This window comes from Mustela nivalis (genome assembly GCF_964662115.1).
Source record: "Mustela nivalis genome assembly, chromosome: 5".
Classification (NCBI taxonomy): domain Eukaryota; kingdom Metazoa; phylum Chordata; class Mammalia; order Carnivora; family Mustelidae; genus Mustela; species Mustela nivalis.
In genome coordinates this window covers 64474457-64490881 of record NC_139024.1, presented here as the reverse complement: position 1 = coordinate 64490881, position 16425 = coordinate 64474457, and the positions used below count along the sequence as shown (strand labels likewise).

The following is a 16425-nucleotide window of genomic DNA, read 5'->3' as shown; positions in this document are numbered from 1 at the left end:
GTTCAGCTGTAGTTGGGGGACATTGTGTTTCCATGCAGGCCTGCTCTGCCTGGTGAAAATGATGGAGGTATAACATGTATTTCTTTGATGATTTTTGCTCGCTGAACAAAATACAAATTCACGAAAAGGAAGAATGAGTTTTAAAAAATTTACAAAGCAGTACTAGTCGATGTGTGGACAGTAAGGCAACACACTGATTTAACCTGGATGAAATTTAATTTCTAGGATCTATTTTTTGGTCAGCAAACACTGACTGAGTGCCCAACCTGAGTGAGGCATTGTCATAAAGGAGTAAGACCAGGTCACTGCTCTTCAGATCACAGCAGATCATTGCGACCTTGGAGAAGGCAAATTCCAGTCACTTCCAACCTTCTCTGTTCTGGTATAGCAGCAATTTTCTCTAATTCACAGCCCATATAAAAATGGATATTACCCAAGAGCTAACAAATACAGCACTAGTTCCTCTTGCTCTGAGTGGCAGAGTTAAAGGCCATATACTGAACTCTGAGTGTGGAAGCAAGAAAAAGTAAGGTTATAAAGATATATACCATGCATGGAATATATATGCAAAACTGCCCCTAGAATAAAACAGCACACATAAATGAGTCTTATGATTACAGATTTGACACCTGCTCCACCAACTACCACTGGGTCCCCAAGAGCCAAGGGAAAAACAAAAAAGTGCTTTTGAATATGGTTCAACATCAGAGGAAAGTAAGCTGTGATAAACTGGTTTTAGAATTTTTAAAATAAAGGGATTCTATTGGATGCACCGAGTGTTAGGAATGCAAGAATAGAGCAAACAAAAATCCACGGCATTTAGATTAAAACTAAGAGCAGAGAACAGCAGTACTGACAGGGGTGGGGCTGGGATGGGGTTGGGGAGTGCAAACTGGATGTACTTTGATCCCGGGTAATTTATTAACTATAAAAACACTTTTTGAAGGTTTTCTCCAAAATGATCACTTAGAGAGAAAGTAAGCACATCACGTCATTACATTATTTCAACACCTTCAAGTCACCGGATTTCTATCATCGCACTTCAGAAACACTGTGCCATATCCCAGATCTAGGTCTATGTGACGGGATATTAAGCATGCATTATGACTAAGTGATGATTCAGCTACTGACAGACCGGCCCTAGGTGGGAGGTGCTAGCTACAGGTCAGGCAATCAGCAACCATGGGGATGTCTGTACCAGCTTTTCTAGTACCACCAAGAGTTGGGAAGTGGTGGTCCAGGCCTGCTAAATCGAGAAAGGTGAATGATGATTCAACAAAACCACCTGGGGACAGAATGTAAGACAATGATTTTTCAAAGTAAATCATAATTTAAAAAAAAGTTATTAGACTCACACAGATGAAAAAGAACTCACATGCTATATAAAATTCAAGGTGTTTTGAATTTACAGTACAAAAATAAAGCCTCTCACTGGTCCAAATTTCAGTGTGATTTTACGTCTGTTCGAGAACAAGGGAATGGCTGAGACATTCCTGGCTCTAGTTTCAGAACCTGCGCTTTCTCCCGCACATGCTTTATGGTCCGAATACGCAAGCTCAGAGTATCAATTCTGATCAGTCAATACTACTATGATTCTTCCAGAGAAGATGATAAAATCGGCTAACTTATTCCATCATCCTGGAATCCTAATGCAAATGATTACTTAAAATAATAAAGTGTGCAAACTGCATGTTTTCTTAGAAACACTGCAGAGATTTCTATCTCTTCGAGGAATTGTGTAACAGAAGAGAAAAGCAGCCTGTGTTAAAGGAGATGAACCTTATCTTCTTACCTCCATCACCCTCTTATCCTCAAACAAGTAGAAGCAGAATTTATAGTTTAATTATTTCAGCACGATTTTTGTTTTGGAAACACAGGCTTAGAGAAAAGCAACTGCCCTTTTGATGCCCAGGAAGAAAGGAGTGATTTTCCAAAGCAATCAAGATTTGTGTACCTGCACTGTGGATGTTGGGGCTCCCATGGAGTGGGCCTCCCCATGACCACCGGTTAGGCTTCTGTTTGGGCTTCTGGCTCCTTTCCATTGTCCGTCGTACAACAGCTTCATGGCGTTCCTTAAATGGAACAGAGGAGCAGTGATCAGATTCAACCTGGTTACTGGAGGCTTCTTCAACTGAAGGCAGAATGGAGTAAAGGCACTACTGAGATTTTAACTGGAGGACTCCTACCTCCTAACCTTTACACCTTATCTCGGGACAGGAATAACATCAGCCTGGGAGGGTTATGGAAAGCATCAGGTTCCAGCTGCCAGAGCCCCCGGGGAAGGATGGGTACTTAAATCAGCAACCCTTGTTATTACTTGTTATTACTACGCGCCACATAGGCACGGTGGCGCAGGTCTTAGCTTGAGCAGATGTTGAACAATTGTGGTACCGTATCTTAAAAAACAATGGCACTGAGAATCTAAGCAGGTGGGTAAGGCCGACTCCTTGACATACTAAGCTGTGACTTACTCATTCTGAGTCTACAAGTTCATTTTTGCAGAAACTGACATATAAATACTCAAGGGTTGAGTAAAGATTAAATGAGCCAATCTATGTGAAAACTTTGCACGTGGGAAAGCCTGATAGTTTCACACAAATGAACAGAACACAAGTAAGTTACCACTCTAGTCCACGGACTTGGGCTTTTGAAGTTTTTAGGGAAGTAACTGTAGCAATCATACCATTCGCTACCTGCCCTCTGTACCCCGACCTCTCCAGAAGCTAGGGTTATCTATAAAACTGATGACTTAATGCTCCTAGGCATCCTAGCGCCCCAATGGAAGGTTTCATGGTAAACGTGCAGCATTTCTGGAGCAGACAGACCTCCCCTTCACTGCCCGGGGCGGCCTCTTACTTTGTCCTCCTCCAGCCTCTGCCTCCTCTTCTCCTCCACAGCAGCCCTCCTCCGCTCCTCCTTCAGCCTCTGTTCTTCTAGCTTCTTCTTCCGCTCTTCCAGGTGCTTTTCATAGTGCAGCCGGGCTCGCTCTTCCCGTTCTAACCAGATGATTTCTCTTGCAGCTTCAGGAGGGAAAACAAGGGAAATCATGCACAGGCTGGCTCAGAACTAGGACAGATACTGGGGTGCCTCAGTCGGTTAAATGGTGGACTCCTGATTTAGGCTCAGGGATGATCTCGGGGTGGTGAGATCGAGCCTGTCCCTGGGGTTCTACGCTGGGCGTGGAGCCTGCTTAAGTTTCTCCCTATCACTCTGCCCGCGCCTCCCACCCCTCCCCCTGCTTGCCTGCACTCCCAAAAGAAAAACAAGAAAGTGTACATAGGTAGTACTGTATAAATGGGCCACAATGAACAAATATGGGTTCTTTGGTTTTGTATTTGCCAAGCCTGGCCTTTGCTTTTCTTCAATTTTGAGGGCAAAAAGGCCACTGTTAATTTATAGCATAATTTGATATGCTAGCAATGAGGTCTAAGATGCACGGAATTTTACCCTTCACAAATCACTAATGTCCTCTTGTTTGGTGTGTTACCCTGATACGATGCCCTCAAAACCAATAGTACCATTCGTCTCTCTTTTAAAAAATGTGATATCCTCCATAACATAAGCTATGACTACAGTTGTTTAAACAGAGCACTGGTTCTCTGAAAGTATTAACAGAATTTGGGAGAAAATCCCCAGAATAGATAGCTGATAAAAGATATATTAAACGCCTTACAGATTTATCACACTGAGTCAGCTAAGTGGTGTGAGAGAGTAAAGAAGCAGTTTGACTCTGGTTAGACAAATGAGACTATGAATATCATAGGCTGAATGAAAATACACAATTCAGAAAGTATGGTTCAGGCATGGAATGCCTCTTTTCTCCTTTACATGTCCATGGTTCTTCCTCATCTTAGGGGAATACATACCCAACAAAACTTTTTTCTTTTTCTTTTCTTTTATTTTGGGGTACAATGCTTCCTTGTCCCGTGATAACTAGACAGATCTTTAATATGAGGTATTAACACTGTTTGAAAAAGTGTCCATACAAATTTAGAGCACAAGCCTTGAGGATAATAGATGGCATATAAGTTAAAATGTTATTTTTTAAGAGAAAAAAAATCAAAATTCAGAACATTTCAATTTCCTCTAAATGTTTATTACTAAAGATCCTGCATTTCTGCTACCAATAAGCATTTCCAAAGATAGTCATTCAAGGAGACAAACCTACTGAAAGCCATTTGAATTGACTTCACTTGTGTGAAAAGTCAAGAACAATCCAAGATGAGTTTATCTTGTGACAGCACTCATGGTGGTGGCAGAGAGAACAGGGTTCTCCCTGCAGCTTTTGTCACTAATGGGTGGTGAGATCTTAAGACACACTCATTTGAATTTCAGTTTTCTCTTGCCTAAAAGACGTGGGAATTGATTTTCAAGGTTTCTTCCAAGTTTAAAAGTCCATGGTGCTAAAGAAATTCTCAAGCCCAAGCTGAAAATTTACTTTAAGTAGAAGCACATAGCATGTGCTCAATAAATATTTGCCGAGTGAGTGAATAAATAAAAAGACTATGAGAAAAAACATTGAAAGTAACAGGTGGGAAACATAATTCTAATGTGTTTTAAGGGTGATTTTACTGTGATTACACAGACTTGTGCATGTAATATCTTTTGGTTTCATATGTGGGCATACCTTACCAATAGGCTTTCAATGATACATTTTTGTGTAAAATTACACATTTTAGTTCATTTAAAAAGATGGATTTACAGTGATCAACTTCTGTCAAAGCTTAGAGTACAAAATATTTAAAGGCAAAATGAAAGTTTTCCTTTAACCCCTCACCCTCTTCTATTCCACCTTTACCTTTTGTATAAATGTGGGAGGCGAGAATTCTGCCACTGAACCACCAATGCACCTTTTGTATAAATGTAAAAAACAAAATCCATATATACTGTAGCACAGTACACCATCTGCTCTGTGTCTTGCTTTATTCACTGAAAGTATATCTTAGAGATCTTTGCATAACAACACATAAAACATGAATCCAACAACCTTTTTAATGGCTATATAATATTCCACCATCTACATATCTTATTTTATATAATCAGATACTTATTGATAGATTATCTAAGTTTCCAGTATTTTACCAATGCAGACCTGGGATGACAAATATTCCACCATCTACATATCTTATTTTATATAATCAGATACTTATTGATAGATTATCTAAGTTTCCAGTATTTTACCAATGCAGACCTGGGATGACATTGTACTATCACCACCTCTGTAGACACATGAACATATCCATGTAGAAGTAGAATTGCTGAATCAAAGGGAATATACACTTCAAATTTTGATAGCTAGTGTCATACTATCCTCTGCAGAGGTCACACCAATTTACACTTGCACTGAAAATGGATGAAGATCCCAGACAGAAAAAAGAAATGGATTTGCACCCTGCAACCTGAGACAGGCAGTATGATACAAGTATGATAGATCTATTCCTTAACTCTTAGCTTTCTAACTACATAGTCTTTGAGTTTTATACCCACGTTGAGGAAAACTTCAGATTCTTTGGGGACATTTCTGAATGTAATATTGTCTTTTCCTGTAAGATATCCCAGAAGCCAAAAGACAAAATTAAAAAAAAAAATAGTTTATTGAATTTTAAGTAAATATTTTTTCAAAGGTAAATTTGTAAAATTAGAGTTCATCAGTTCACAGATTAATATTCCTTAAATTAATATTCCTTAAATAATGTTTTTCATCAGGCTACTTTCTTGCTCGTGAATATTTGTGATTATTTTCTCATTAAACTGAAGCTCCGCAATTTCTGAAGTCCTCCCTAAACTTGGCCTTAATATTATGCTTCTGTGGCCTATTCTGCATTGCTCTCCCAAATGGCCTCTTAATTCTAATTAGACCTATTTCCTTGCTGCCCCTCCCAAACAACCCATCCTTCTTCCATCTCTTCGTTCCAGTTGTTGCCCTGTTGAGAAAGTTGCCATCACTGTTTATCCAAACTGACCCATCCTTTAAGGCAGTGGTCTTATATTTCAGAATCATATTGGGGTGTGTGTGTGGAGCGGGGAGAGTATTAGTTAAAATGCAAATTCCTGGGCTCTAACCCTCCTATTTCAGAGTTACCAATTCTAGGACAGGGCCTGGGAATATGAATTTTGAGCAAACCTCCCAGGTGATTCTGGGTGGTCACAAGTGGTCTACTGATGGGATCTGGAGGCACACTGCCTTCAAGGTCTTCAGGAGTTTTGAATCCTCTCGGCGGGGGGGGGAGGGTAATGTTATGACATCTACCACAAACTTCAGCATTTCTTCTATTTTAATTTCTAGGTCGCAAAGGTTTTCATTGTTCTCCCTCCTTCCCCCCACTCACCACAGTGATTCTCATAACCAGAACCTATGAACGGTCTTCATAGTTACTTCCTGATTCACTGGGAACTACTTCCTGATTCATTCACCTATAACTGTGTGGTCTTAGTCAAGTTACTTAACCTCCCAATGCCCCACTTTGTCAGGGTAAATCATGGATAAATATAGGACCTTCCTCATGGAATCACTGTAAGGAGTAAAAGAATAATTACAGTTAACATAGTTTTAGAATAGTTCTCAGCACTTATTAAACACTCAGTAAAATTGTTTGGCAAAAATTGTTATTGCCAAATTGTCATCACCATCATCATTGTGGTTTCAGTTCAGAAAATTTAATGTAGTTCTTAAGGTTGTGCTATAAATCACAACAGGGTTAGATGTTTTAATAATAATAATAATAATAATTTTACCTCAAATAATCTTTTTAAAGAAATAATATTTCTTTAGCCATCAAACTCTAATTGAGTTCTCCTTCAATTTTCTTCCAGGAAGTGGAGATCCTATTGCAGTGCCCTTAAACACTTCTACAGAGAACAGGCAAACAATGGTGAAATAGCAAACAAGCTTTCTCATATGACTGCAGAGTGTGCTGGTGATTGCCAAGTTTATTACCAAGTGCAGATCCTGGATCATGTGCTCTTTTCAATTACAGGATAATACACAAAATATTTCAATTATTTAATAACTGCAAGTTAGTTTATTCTAAGAGGTTTAGTTATTTAAAATATTCCCTATGGATAATAGGTAATGTCAAAGTCTTTTATTTTCTCATTCAGAAATAAGAGTTCTGAACACAAGAAAATAATCAATGAAATGCTATGGACTGAACTGTGTCCCTCCCCCCTCAGCCCCTAAATTCAAATGTTGAAGGCTTAATGTTCAATGTGACTGTATTGGGAGACAGGGCCTTTTGGAGGTAATCACATTTAAATGAGGTCATAAGGGGCCCTAATGAGGTCTAAATGAGGTCATAAGTGGGGCCCTAATCCAATAGGCTTGGTGTTCTTATAAAAAGAGACACCACAGAGCTCACTCTCCCTTTCTTTGTTCTTACAGGAAAGACCAGGTGAGAATAAGGTACATGTCTGCAAGCCAGAAAAGAGGTCTCATCAGAAAGTGAGCTCTGCTAGAACATTGATCTTGGACTTTAAAGCATCCAGAATGATGGGAAAATAAATCTGTTGTTTAAAACCCCTAATCTATGGTATTTGTTATGGCAACCCAAGCAGACTAACACAACACTTGGTTCCTACCTAAATCATTAACGATCACTCGTTTCACAGATGCAGCTCTATAAAAAGATAGCATGTCCAGAAAAGGAATCATAATGAATATTATTAACCTTGACTCTTGTGAAGTTTTAATGTTTGCCTGGACTCTGGGATCATGATATAAAATGAGATGAAAGCCCACGGCAGTCCCTGAAATACTAGGTGTTAATAAATCAGTCCCGTCCCTGAGCTGCTGTTGCCAGGAGTATACTTCAATGACACTAACAGTATGTCAGTGCCATGCAAAGGGGACACTGCGACAGTATGAGTGCCACACAAAGCAGAAATCCACTATCAGTCTGGTCTCCACTTAGAAACACACAGCGACTCTAGTACTAAAAGAAATTTAAAATGAAGGGCAAGTATTGTCACGGATAAAGCACGTCTCGGGCTTCACAGCAATGTGGGTCCGCCCTTAGGCCTGCCACTCACCGTTTAGGTGCCACAGAGCAAGCGATTTCTGTGGTCTCGCATCCTCACATGGCAATGGCGCCATCTTTCTGACAGGGTCTTGGTGGGCTCACGTTAACAAGTGGAGCGCTTAGCACAGTCCCATGTACACAGCAGGAGCTCAGTAAATGTAGATAATTATCAGGAGTGAATCTTTAGGACAATCAAACCAATTCCTGCCCTACGCCACAGAGAGGATGCAGCGAATGGGAAGAACAAAGACAGGAAGCGTACCCGTGGGTTGGGTGTCTCCCCGTGCCGGTCACCATCACCAGTCTAGTGCCCAGCCTGGTCCTTCTGAACAGGCTTCCATCTGCATGAGCGCATGTGTCACTACTACGTGACGGAAAGAAAAAAAAAAGTGGCATTCAGAGAACAGAGCAATGTTATCACCTCACCTCTGAAACATGCAGATGGGCTGTCTCCGTTTCACAGGAAGACATGGAAGAATACGAATTGGTTACTGGTAACGCTGGGCACTAGCAATGCCAGTAATATCTTGAAGAATCGGAAAATGACCAGTGCTAAATTTCTGAGTTCAGGATTTGGTTCTGCTAGTAATTTTGTGTGACCTTGGGATAATGAGCCAACCTAGTTGACCTCTAAATTAGAGTGTGTGTACAAAATGATCTCCCAGATCTTTTCCGATCAACGTCTAGAACTCAATGTTTGTTTTTACTTTGGAGGAGGGGTGTGGAATTACTATTAGGTCTCCTTTTGTTTTGATTTTGACTGTTAACATTTTTATCGTTATGCTTTATCTCAACAATTATTGAGATTACCTGCATTTCCAGTTTAAAAGTAGATCTGATGGATGAGCTAAAGAATTAAAGGATTGGGTGACTTCCAAGCCAAGTGACTTGTATTAGGCCTTAGTGTTAATTCCAAGCTTTCTAAACTCTTCTTCCACTCCCGTCTTGTTGGACTGATATACCAGAGGTCTGCCTGGTAGCAACTGTGACCTTGCAGGACGCTCACACTGTCTCCTGCTCCCGAGCAGTCTTCCCACTCTGCCTGCTTCCCAGCACACAGCAGTGGGCCCAATGGGATTGAGGGGCTGGGATAGCAGTTTATATGTTGGAAGATCAAGAGCCTTCCCCATACACAGGCTGAAGGACTTTTGATATAAGAAAGCAATACTATCCAGGACTCCTGTCTCTAGAGCCAGGCTTAAAGGAGGGTTCAGCCTCTGCTAAAGTATACGGAGTTTTGCTAAAGCATAGAAATCAGTGATGGTCCTTGGGATTTTTTAGTTATTACCTCAACCCCAACCCACTTTCACTTCTTAAGCATTGCTATCTTCCTCACCTGGCTGCTTTACTGAGCCCTGCCTTGCCCTGCCCTGCTGGACCAGGAAACACAATATCCCTCTCCCCTTGTCTCCCCCAGCTCAGAAACATTAGGCTTCTTCAGTCCCAGGCATCGGAGTCTGTGTCTGTGGCATCATGTGGCCGGCCATCCTCATCTTCTCACCATCACCGCCATGGTGAGATGTCTTCAGTTCTCCCTTTGCGCTCATGCCAAGTGATCTGCAGACATTATCTTCACAGCCTCTCAATGAGACAGACGCTGCTATTAAACTCACTTTATCATGAGCAGTCTGGGACCTGGAGAAGTGGTGTAACCTGCCTGATGCCTCACAGTAAATCAGTGGTGGATCTGGAACCAAACTCTGGACTGTCTGCTTCTGGAAGCAAACACTGAGCCATTATGTTGAAGGACATGCTTTGCAACGCCTCCCAGAAACTAACCTGTTGCTCTAGATTGGGACTAGCTGGTCATGCAACATGAAGACCCTTGTCTCCTAATGTCACTCTTAGCCCTTATCCTCTTCTGTTTATAAGATCCCTTACTTTTCAGATTTTAAGATCTTTTCATCTTCAGCCTCAAAGGCAAAGTCTGTTTCAAGAAGAAGAAATAATGGCTGCTTAGTCAGAATGATTCATTCATTTATGGTAAATCTTCAGCCTCTAAGTTACCAAATCCAACCTGCAACAAGCATTTATTCTTGCCAGTCCCGAGCTTGACTCATGATACAGCCGCTGAGGTATGTGTGCGCTCATGTCCGTATCCCTCCCACTGCCGTGCAGTCAGAGCCCTCAGCTGTTCACGGCCTGCCTGACGGCCTGGAGGGCTTTTGTACTTTATGTTCATCTTCGGGAGACCAGATGCCAAGACTAAGCACAGATCGGTCAAACTTCTACCCAGTAGCGATTTGGTTTAGAAAGACTGCTTTCCCAAAGCTCACCCTGTTTTGTGGAGAGTCTGGTCAAAACCAAAAACTGGGCTAATCGAATAATGTGAAATGTGAAATCAGAGGCAGCTTTACTTATGACTTTAATCGGTACAGCATTATTGGTGATTTACTAATTAGTCCTAATCCCCCATCAATATTTTTGAGATGAATGCTCAAGCCAGGCAGAAATGATCATTTATCTCTTGGCCACACTTGGATTAACAGTGCTGTCCCTGTGTTGAAAACACACTGTTATTAAGGAGATTTAAAAAAGAAAAAAAAAGACAAACTAAAAAAGCTATGACTGGAAGGGCAAAGAAGTCTGGTAAAAATTATCCACAGAAAGAAACTCAAATAAAAGTTGATTACGTTTGTTCGAAGTTCAAAATCTTTTTTAGATTATCTTGGTGATTTCTAACACAGTATGAGAGATCTCTTGTACAAGTTTGAACCTAGCTATAAAACCCCTATGTTGAATACATTGAAGGATAGATTTTATAGACAAATTTTTCTTCGTGAGATATGCGAATCAATCACAGAAGTCTGATAATCTTTCATGATGTCACAGAACCCCAGAAAGCCCCAGTTGGCAATGTCACTCCATTCATGCCAAAACTTCAAGCTTAATCCATATCATTTTAAGAAAAGGGGTTGAACCGTGTATCTCCTTGGGTGCAGAAAATTTTTCACCTGTGAAAGAGTTCTTAAATATTCTCTTGAATTTGTCAACATATTGTAGGGCTGTCAGTTTTATAACATACATGAAAATTCAAGTTTTAAGGCACAACTAGTGTATAGATGACCTTTGTAGCCTTGTCCCTCTGAGACAATGTTTAAGAATAAGAATCCAAGACCTGTTGGACTGACCTATTACAACGGCAGGTATTATCTGATAATTTGGTAATGTCTTAGCAAATCTGCAGTACACCTGCCGCATTCATCTGTGCTCATGTTAACATGCATAGACTTACTATTCATTTACCATTTGACGACAATGGTTAGACATTGACTATGGGCCGGGCACTATTAATAGGTACTGGGCATGACAAAATGACACAAGTACTTTCTCTTGTAGAGCTTATACCCCAGTGGGGGCAGACAGATAATAAACAAGTGAGTAAAAATACACACATGCTTAGATGTTGAGAGTAATATCAAAGACATATTAAAGACATGCTTAAATATGCTCTGGCAGAAAGAAAATCCATCTACTTATCACAATGTAAAAATAAAACACACGCCCTTCTATAAAATAAATTACCTTAACAATTATGGCAGGCCCACACAATAAAAAGGACAACCATGGTGTTAAGTTGCTGCTAAATGTGATAATGCAATGTATAATATTGTTTGGCCCATTATTATTATTAATATTGCATGAAAGACTGCAGAGTAAGGAAAGTCTGCAAATATTTACTACATATCTGTTGAATAATTAGTACCATGCCATGTACTGGGATACAAAGAACTAGCAAATTATAGTCAATCATGCATGCAATCAGGAGGTTATATAAATCCAACTAGGAAAAGTTCATAAGGGCAAACAGCAGCATTAGAATGAGAGCTAAAATATGAGGTTGTGCAAAACCGACCGCAGAGTGAGAAAATGATCAATTTCTGAAAGGGGGAAAGGCCATGAGGAGTAGAAAGGGCTTCAGAAAGAGGGAGTGGCCCTAACTGCAACACAGCTGGAGAGATGCAGTACATCTGCGAGATGGTTCTAGTGAGCAGGACCTGAATTTATGAAGGCCTGGATGGGTCTGATAGCACAGGCAGCAGATCTGAAGGCAGGGACCTGACATTTATCTTGAAGATAGCATCAGCTATTCATATGACTAAGTGGACTGAAGGACAGAGAGAATGTGGCAACTTCCACCCACCTCCTAGGCTCCAGATGCTGAAGCTCCAGCTCGAGGACTAGGCTCAGTCCAACTCGCCACTGGTTAACTTCAAGTGGCCCAACAGGCCAGAGTGGAGACTAGTGAGGGCCCAGCACTGGGACCCAAAGGAAGAGAAAAAAAATGTTTTATAATGCAAAAGAGCCAACAGTTAAGACTAGTGGTCAGGAAGATGCCAGTGCCTCCAGCAATAGGACAATTACCAAGCACAGCTGAAAGACATTATTGCTTGGGGCCATAAAAATACTGGTACAATTGACCGGGCCACAAAAATCACCCAGAGGAATTGGTTTTGGAATGAGAGTTGATGAGCCAGTTGTACAGAAGCTGACTTTTAGATAATGGGGAAGCATTGACCGCCTTAGGAGCAAATGAATGTGTAAAACCCATGTCATCAAAAAAGGAGAGTCGGAACCCATGTGCACAAATGAAATTTTTTTCCCTTACGGGAAAAAAAAAAACAAAATTAAAGCTTGGAAGAGAGTTGGTGAAAAAAAGATACAGAGGTCAAGAGAGGGGAGTTTGAAGGAATGGCCTGAAGAGACTCAGATAGAAGGGAGTGGTTAGGGGGATTCCTTCACGGAGAAAGCTTTCAAGACTGAAAAATACAGCTTTCAGAGTATTTGTGCTCAACCAAATGGACAGAACAGCCCCAAACATGAAGAATTATGCCTCGTTTTATGTGATAAATTGAAGGACAATGTAGAAAGATTAAGCCACATGATCCAATCCCACCATAAAAGCATTAAAGCATGAGTCAGAGATTTAACCTACAGAAAGTTAGGAGAAGGTCCTCTCTATTTACAGAATAGTACAAACATGACATGCCGCCCAAAACAAAAGGAACTTTATTCAACCCTTTCCACTTTGCTTTTTTGAAACTGTGGATTAAAACAAAAAATTTTAATAATTTCAATGTCAGTTGCAACCTATATCCAACACTGAGTAATCAATCTCAATGTCCAATCATTTAAAACTTTGCTTTGCTGGAATTTATGGAGTGTACTCCAATTTTTTTTTCCCTTAAACTTGAAAAGCGTTACAGTTTGAAAGCCTGGTAACAGCTGGTATTACCAACTGTTTTTGTTTTTAAAAAAGCACAGTCCAGAGATCTGATATTGACATTCCCTCACCCCTTCTTTTTAAAAATATTCCACTGTCATTATAGTTTTTGCAAAGCACAGTTTAAGGGTAGCTGCTCAGGTGTGCCCTTCCATTTTTAGTACTAAAAGATTTTTTTTAAGAAATCAACTTTATAGACTGCAAGGCACAATTTAAGTTAGGTGCTAGGTTTTAGATAACACTTTTACAAAAATATATGTATGTGTGCTCACATGTATGTTTATTCATGTATTTATGAAGATTGAAGAGAGCCTCTCAAGATTTAATTGCTGCTATGACCGATTACATGGAAAAAATCAGGCAAAAAGACATTGTTTTAAAATAAAAAAAAAATGCAATTAATGCAAATAAAAAATAAAAATTAAGACTGATGTATTTCATGAAAATTGTGATTTTTAACAACAAAAAGAGATCAGAATTAAGGAAGCCATGATATTGAACATGGCAGGGAAAAGAAGAAAAACCATGTCTATTATATGATGGTTCACTAAAACAGTCCAGGTGTAATAACAGGATAATACAATCACCTGAAGTGATTAATCGACCCATGTAATAAAATCTGTGAAGCATGATGGCTTCCTTTAGCAAATGCCTTTTCCCACATATCCCTGTTTCACTGTTCTATGATCTCTGTCTCTTCCACCCTGCTGGACAGCACTTCCACATCCTCTGCTGGGAAACTCTGCTGGCACGTGACACCCACAGGCTGGTCGGGTGCTTCTGTGGGTTCTCACCAACCCGTGTGCACACCCTTTCAATACCACCTCCAATTATAATTGCTGTGGGTTTATCTCCCTCCCCACATACCCTGCAGCTAGCTTTTGAAGGGTGGGTCTCAATCTCTATCTTTTGAATAAAATACCCAGAAAACTAAGTTTTTGACTTTATAAATTAGTAAGTCGTGTGCTGCCCTGTGGATATGAATTAAAATGTGGGGTTTCCTCTTAAGACAAACATCGAGCCACTCAACATACAGAACTAGGCAACTTGCAGGAGACTGTGTAGGCTCAAAGCTATAGGTCTTGTAACTTCATAGCATAAGAAGTGAGATCATTTTTGTTTGACCAGCATGTTAATTAATACATTCCACAAAACTAAAAAAAAAAAAAGGAAAAGAAAAAAACCAAACAGTGCTTGACTTTGAAAGACAAACCCAAACAGAAAGGTCTGAGTTACTGTGTAAAAGCTGACTCACAATGGGATTTAAATCATAAAGGGGTGGTCTCCAGATCCTTGGGAGCTACTTCTACTCTAGCAGATGGGAATTCATTCTGCAATTCTAAGGAAGAGATAAAACAGTTAAGACCTGACCCCGCTAGATGGGACAGAGAGGGGAGAGAACTCAACAGCTAATCCTTGGACCCATCCAAAGACAGTGCAAATACCAGCGATCCCAGAGCAGGTGGGCAGTTGCTTTTTTGTGCTTATCTGGAGTCTCTTTCTGCTTGGGATGCTCTGCCTTTCCTCTGTTCTGATCTACTTGTCAAACCAACCTGAATCAGGGAACAGTGGGCATACCTCCCAGGAGCAAGAGACCCAGTCTGCAGAGTACGTGAGGGAAAGCATCAGCCTGAGGGCCACAGAAAGCCCTCCACCAGGAACCCACCCGCCTGCAGCAAGCCTATCAGCCACAGGGAACTTCAAGCCTGGGTAGAAAGCTAGGCACACAAAAGCAGCAGAGCTCAATCCCTTCTACCAAGTTGTTGAAATTTGTGTCAAAAAGACTTTGGCAGCAAAAGAACTGACCTGGCATGCCCATTATGGCAAAGGAGAGAACAAGGCCCTTGTTGGAAGAATTAAGTAATGTTAGTAGACTTCTGAAAACCAGCATCCCATAAATTTCACAGATTTGGGTTTGTGGATTAGAACAATAGAAAAGATGGGGTACACATGCTGGGTTCTCCCACCGAAACATGAATTCTTACAAAATGCAGTGGAACTCTAGAAAAGTTAGGGGTCATCCACTGGGAACATGCTAATAACCTCAGTCAGTCCAATTTTTAAAGACAGAGACATTCTGCAACACTGAGACAAGCTAACCGGACATTTCGTCTTTCTAAGGCACTTAAGGAGGCATCCTGTTTTAGTAGTTTGGCATAAATGGACATCAAAGTAAAGGAGGAGTTAGCATGAGCATCCTTGCTCAGTGTTCTAGAGGACACTGGTGCTTTGATCTTGGCTTCCTGGTAAGGTCATCCCTGGGACACAGCTCTCCAGGTGATGGTATGGCCAATACCACAGTTGCTAACCTTTCACAAAGACCTTAGGTAGCAAAAGAAATATCAGACGGCTCAGCACTAGGTTCTGCACTCTTCTGGCAGCAAGGCTGGTCGCATACGTCTATAAATTCAGCAGCAGGGTTATTTTATTATGGGAAGCAGAAAGTGCCCCAGTAGTCTACACTCTTATGACTCTTCTTCACATAAAAGAGAACCATAAGCTCACTGTCCTTGTGAGCTGTTTTTTTTAAGTTGTAAAATGTAAGCTGACCATCGAGCCTGTGGTACATACATTCTCTCCTGCACCACATTAAACTGTGATTACAATAAAAGAAGGGAAAAGGACCTGAATCCTGGGCTGGGCTTTCCTGTTACTTAGAATTTGGTCCCCTGTTTCTATCACATACTAAATTCTGTTTCACATCCATCTGTACGACTCACAAAGGCACGTCAGTGAGCATAGTCATTAGAGTGATGTCCGTGTGCTCAATGGTTTAGTGGCCTTTAGTCTTGAGGTGAAAGGTAACAACTCAACGACAGTGTCCCTGAAGGAGGGGATGAGGGCTGGGGATGGATACCTAGCTGCTTCTCGCGCTCCTCACGGCGCTCCCTGGCCATCCGCTGCCGGTCATCAACCCGTAGCACGAGAGGAGGGTCTGCAAAGGAGATAAAACATATAAGCAGAAGAGTGGATTTTCTCATGACAATATACTTTGATAAATACCTTTTTAGCTAGTAAGTTTGATGAATGAAATATTACTATGTCTTACAACAACTGGTATATAGGACTATAGTTTTGGTGATATGCCTTATTATTATGATTTTTTCTGAGAATTTTCAAGCATTTTTCTCCTGTTTAAAAACATTATGTGAGAGTAGATCCTAAGAGTTCTCATCACAAGGA

The 16425-nt window shown here is 40.7% G+C and overlaps 1 protein-coding gene and 1 long non-coding RNA gene across 24 annotated transcripts in view; one reads left to right on the top strand and one right to left on the bottom strand.

Annotated features, from left to right (window-relative positions):
- The window catches only part of MAP7 (microtubule associated protein 7), a 169746-nt gene that overhangs the window by 36540 nt on the left and 116781 nt on the right, over positions 1–16425 (bottom strand). For all 23 annotated transcript variants that reach the window (XM_082731764.1, XM_082731779.1, XM_082731781.1 and 20 more), the window contains 3 exons: positions 16100–16177; positions 2857–3020; positions 1955–2072 (listed from right to left, as the gene is read on the bottom strand). In XM_082731764.1, the coding sequence (XP_082587890.1) occupies positions 1955–2072; positions 2857–3020; positions 16100–16177 (360 nt within the window). The remainder of the gene's footprint in view (positions 1–1954; positions 2073–2856; positions 3021–16099; positions 16178–16425) is intronic.
- On the top strand, positions 1026–7508 carry LOC309865437. Its single transcript, XR_014312093.1, has 3 exons — positions 1026–1298; positions 6814–6917; positions 7382–7508. It is a non-coding gene; the product is annotated as an uncharacterized lncRNA (long non-coding RNA).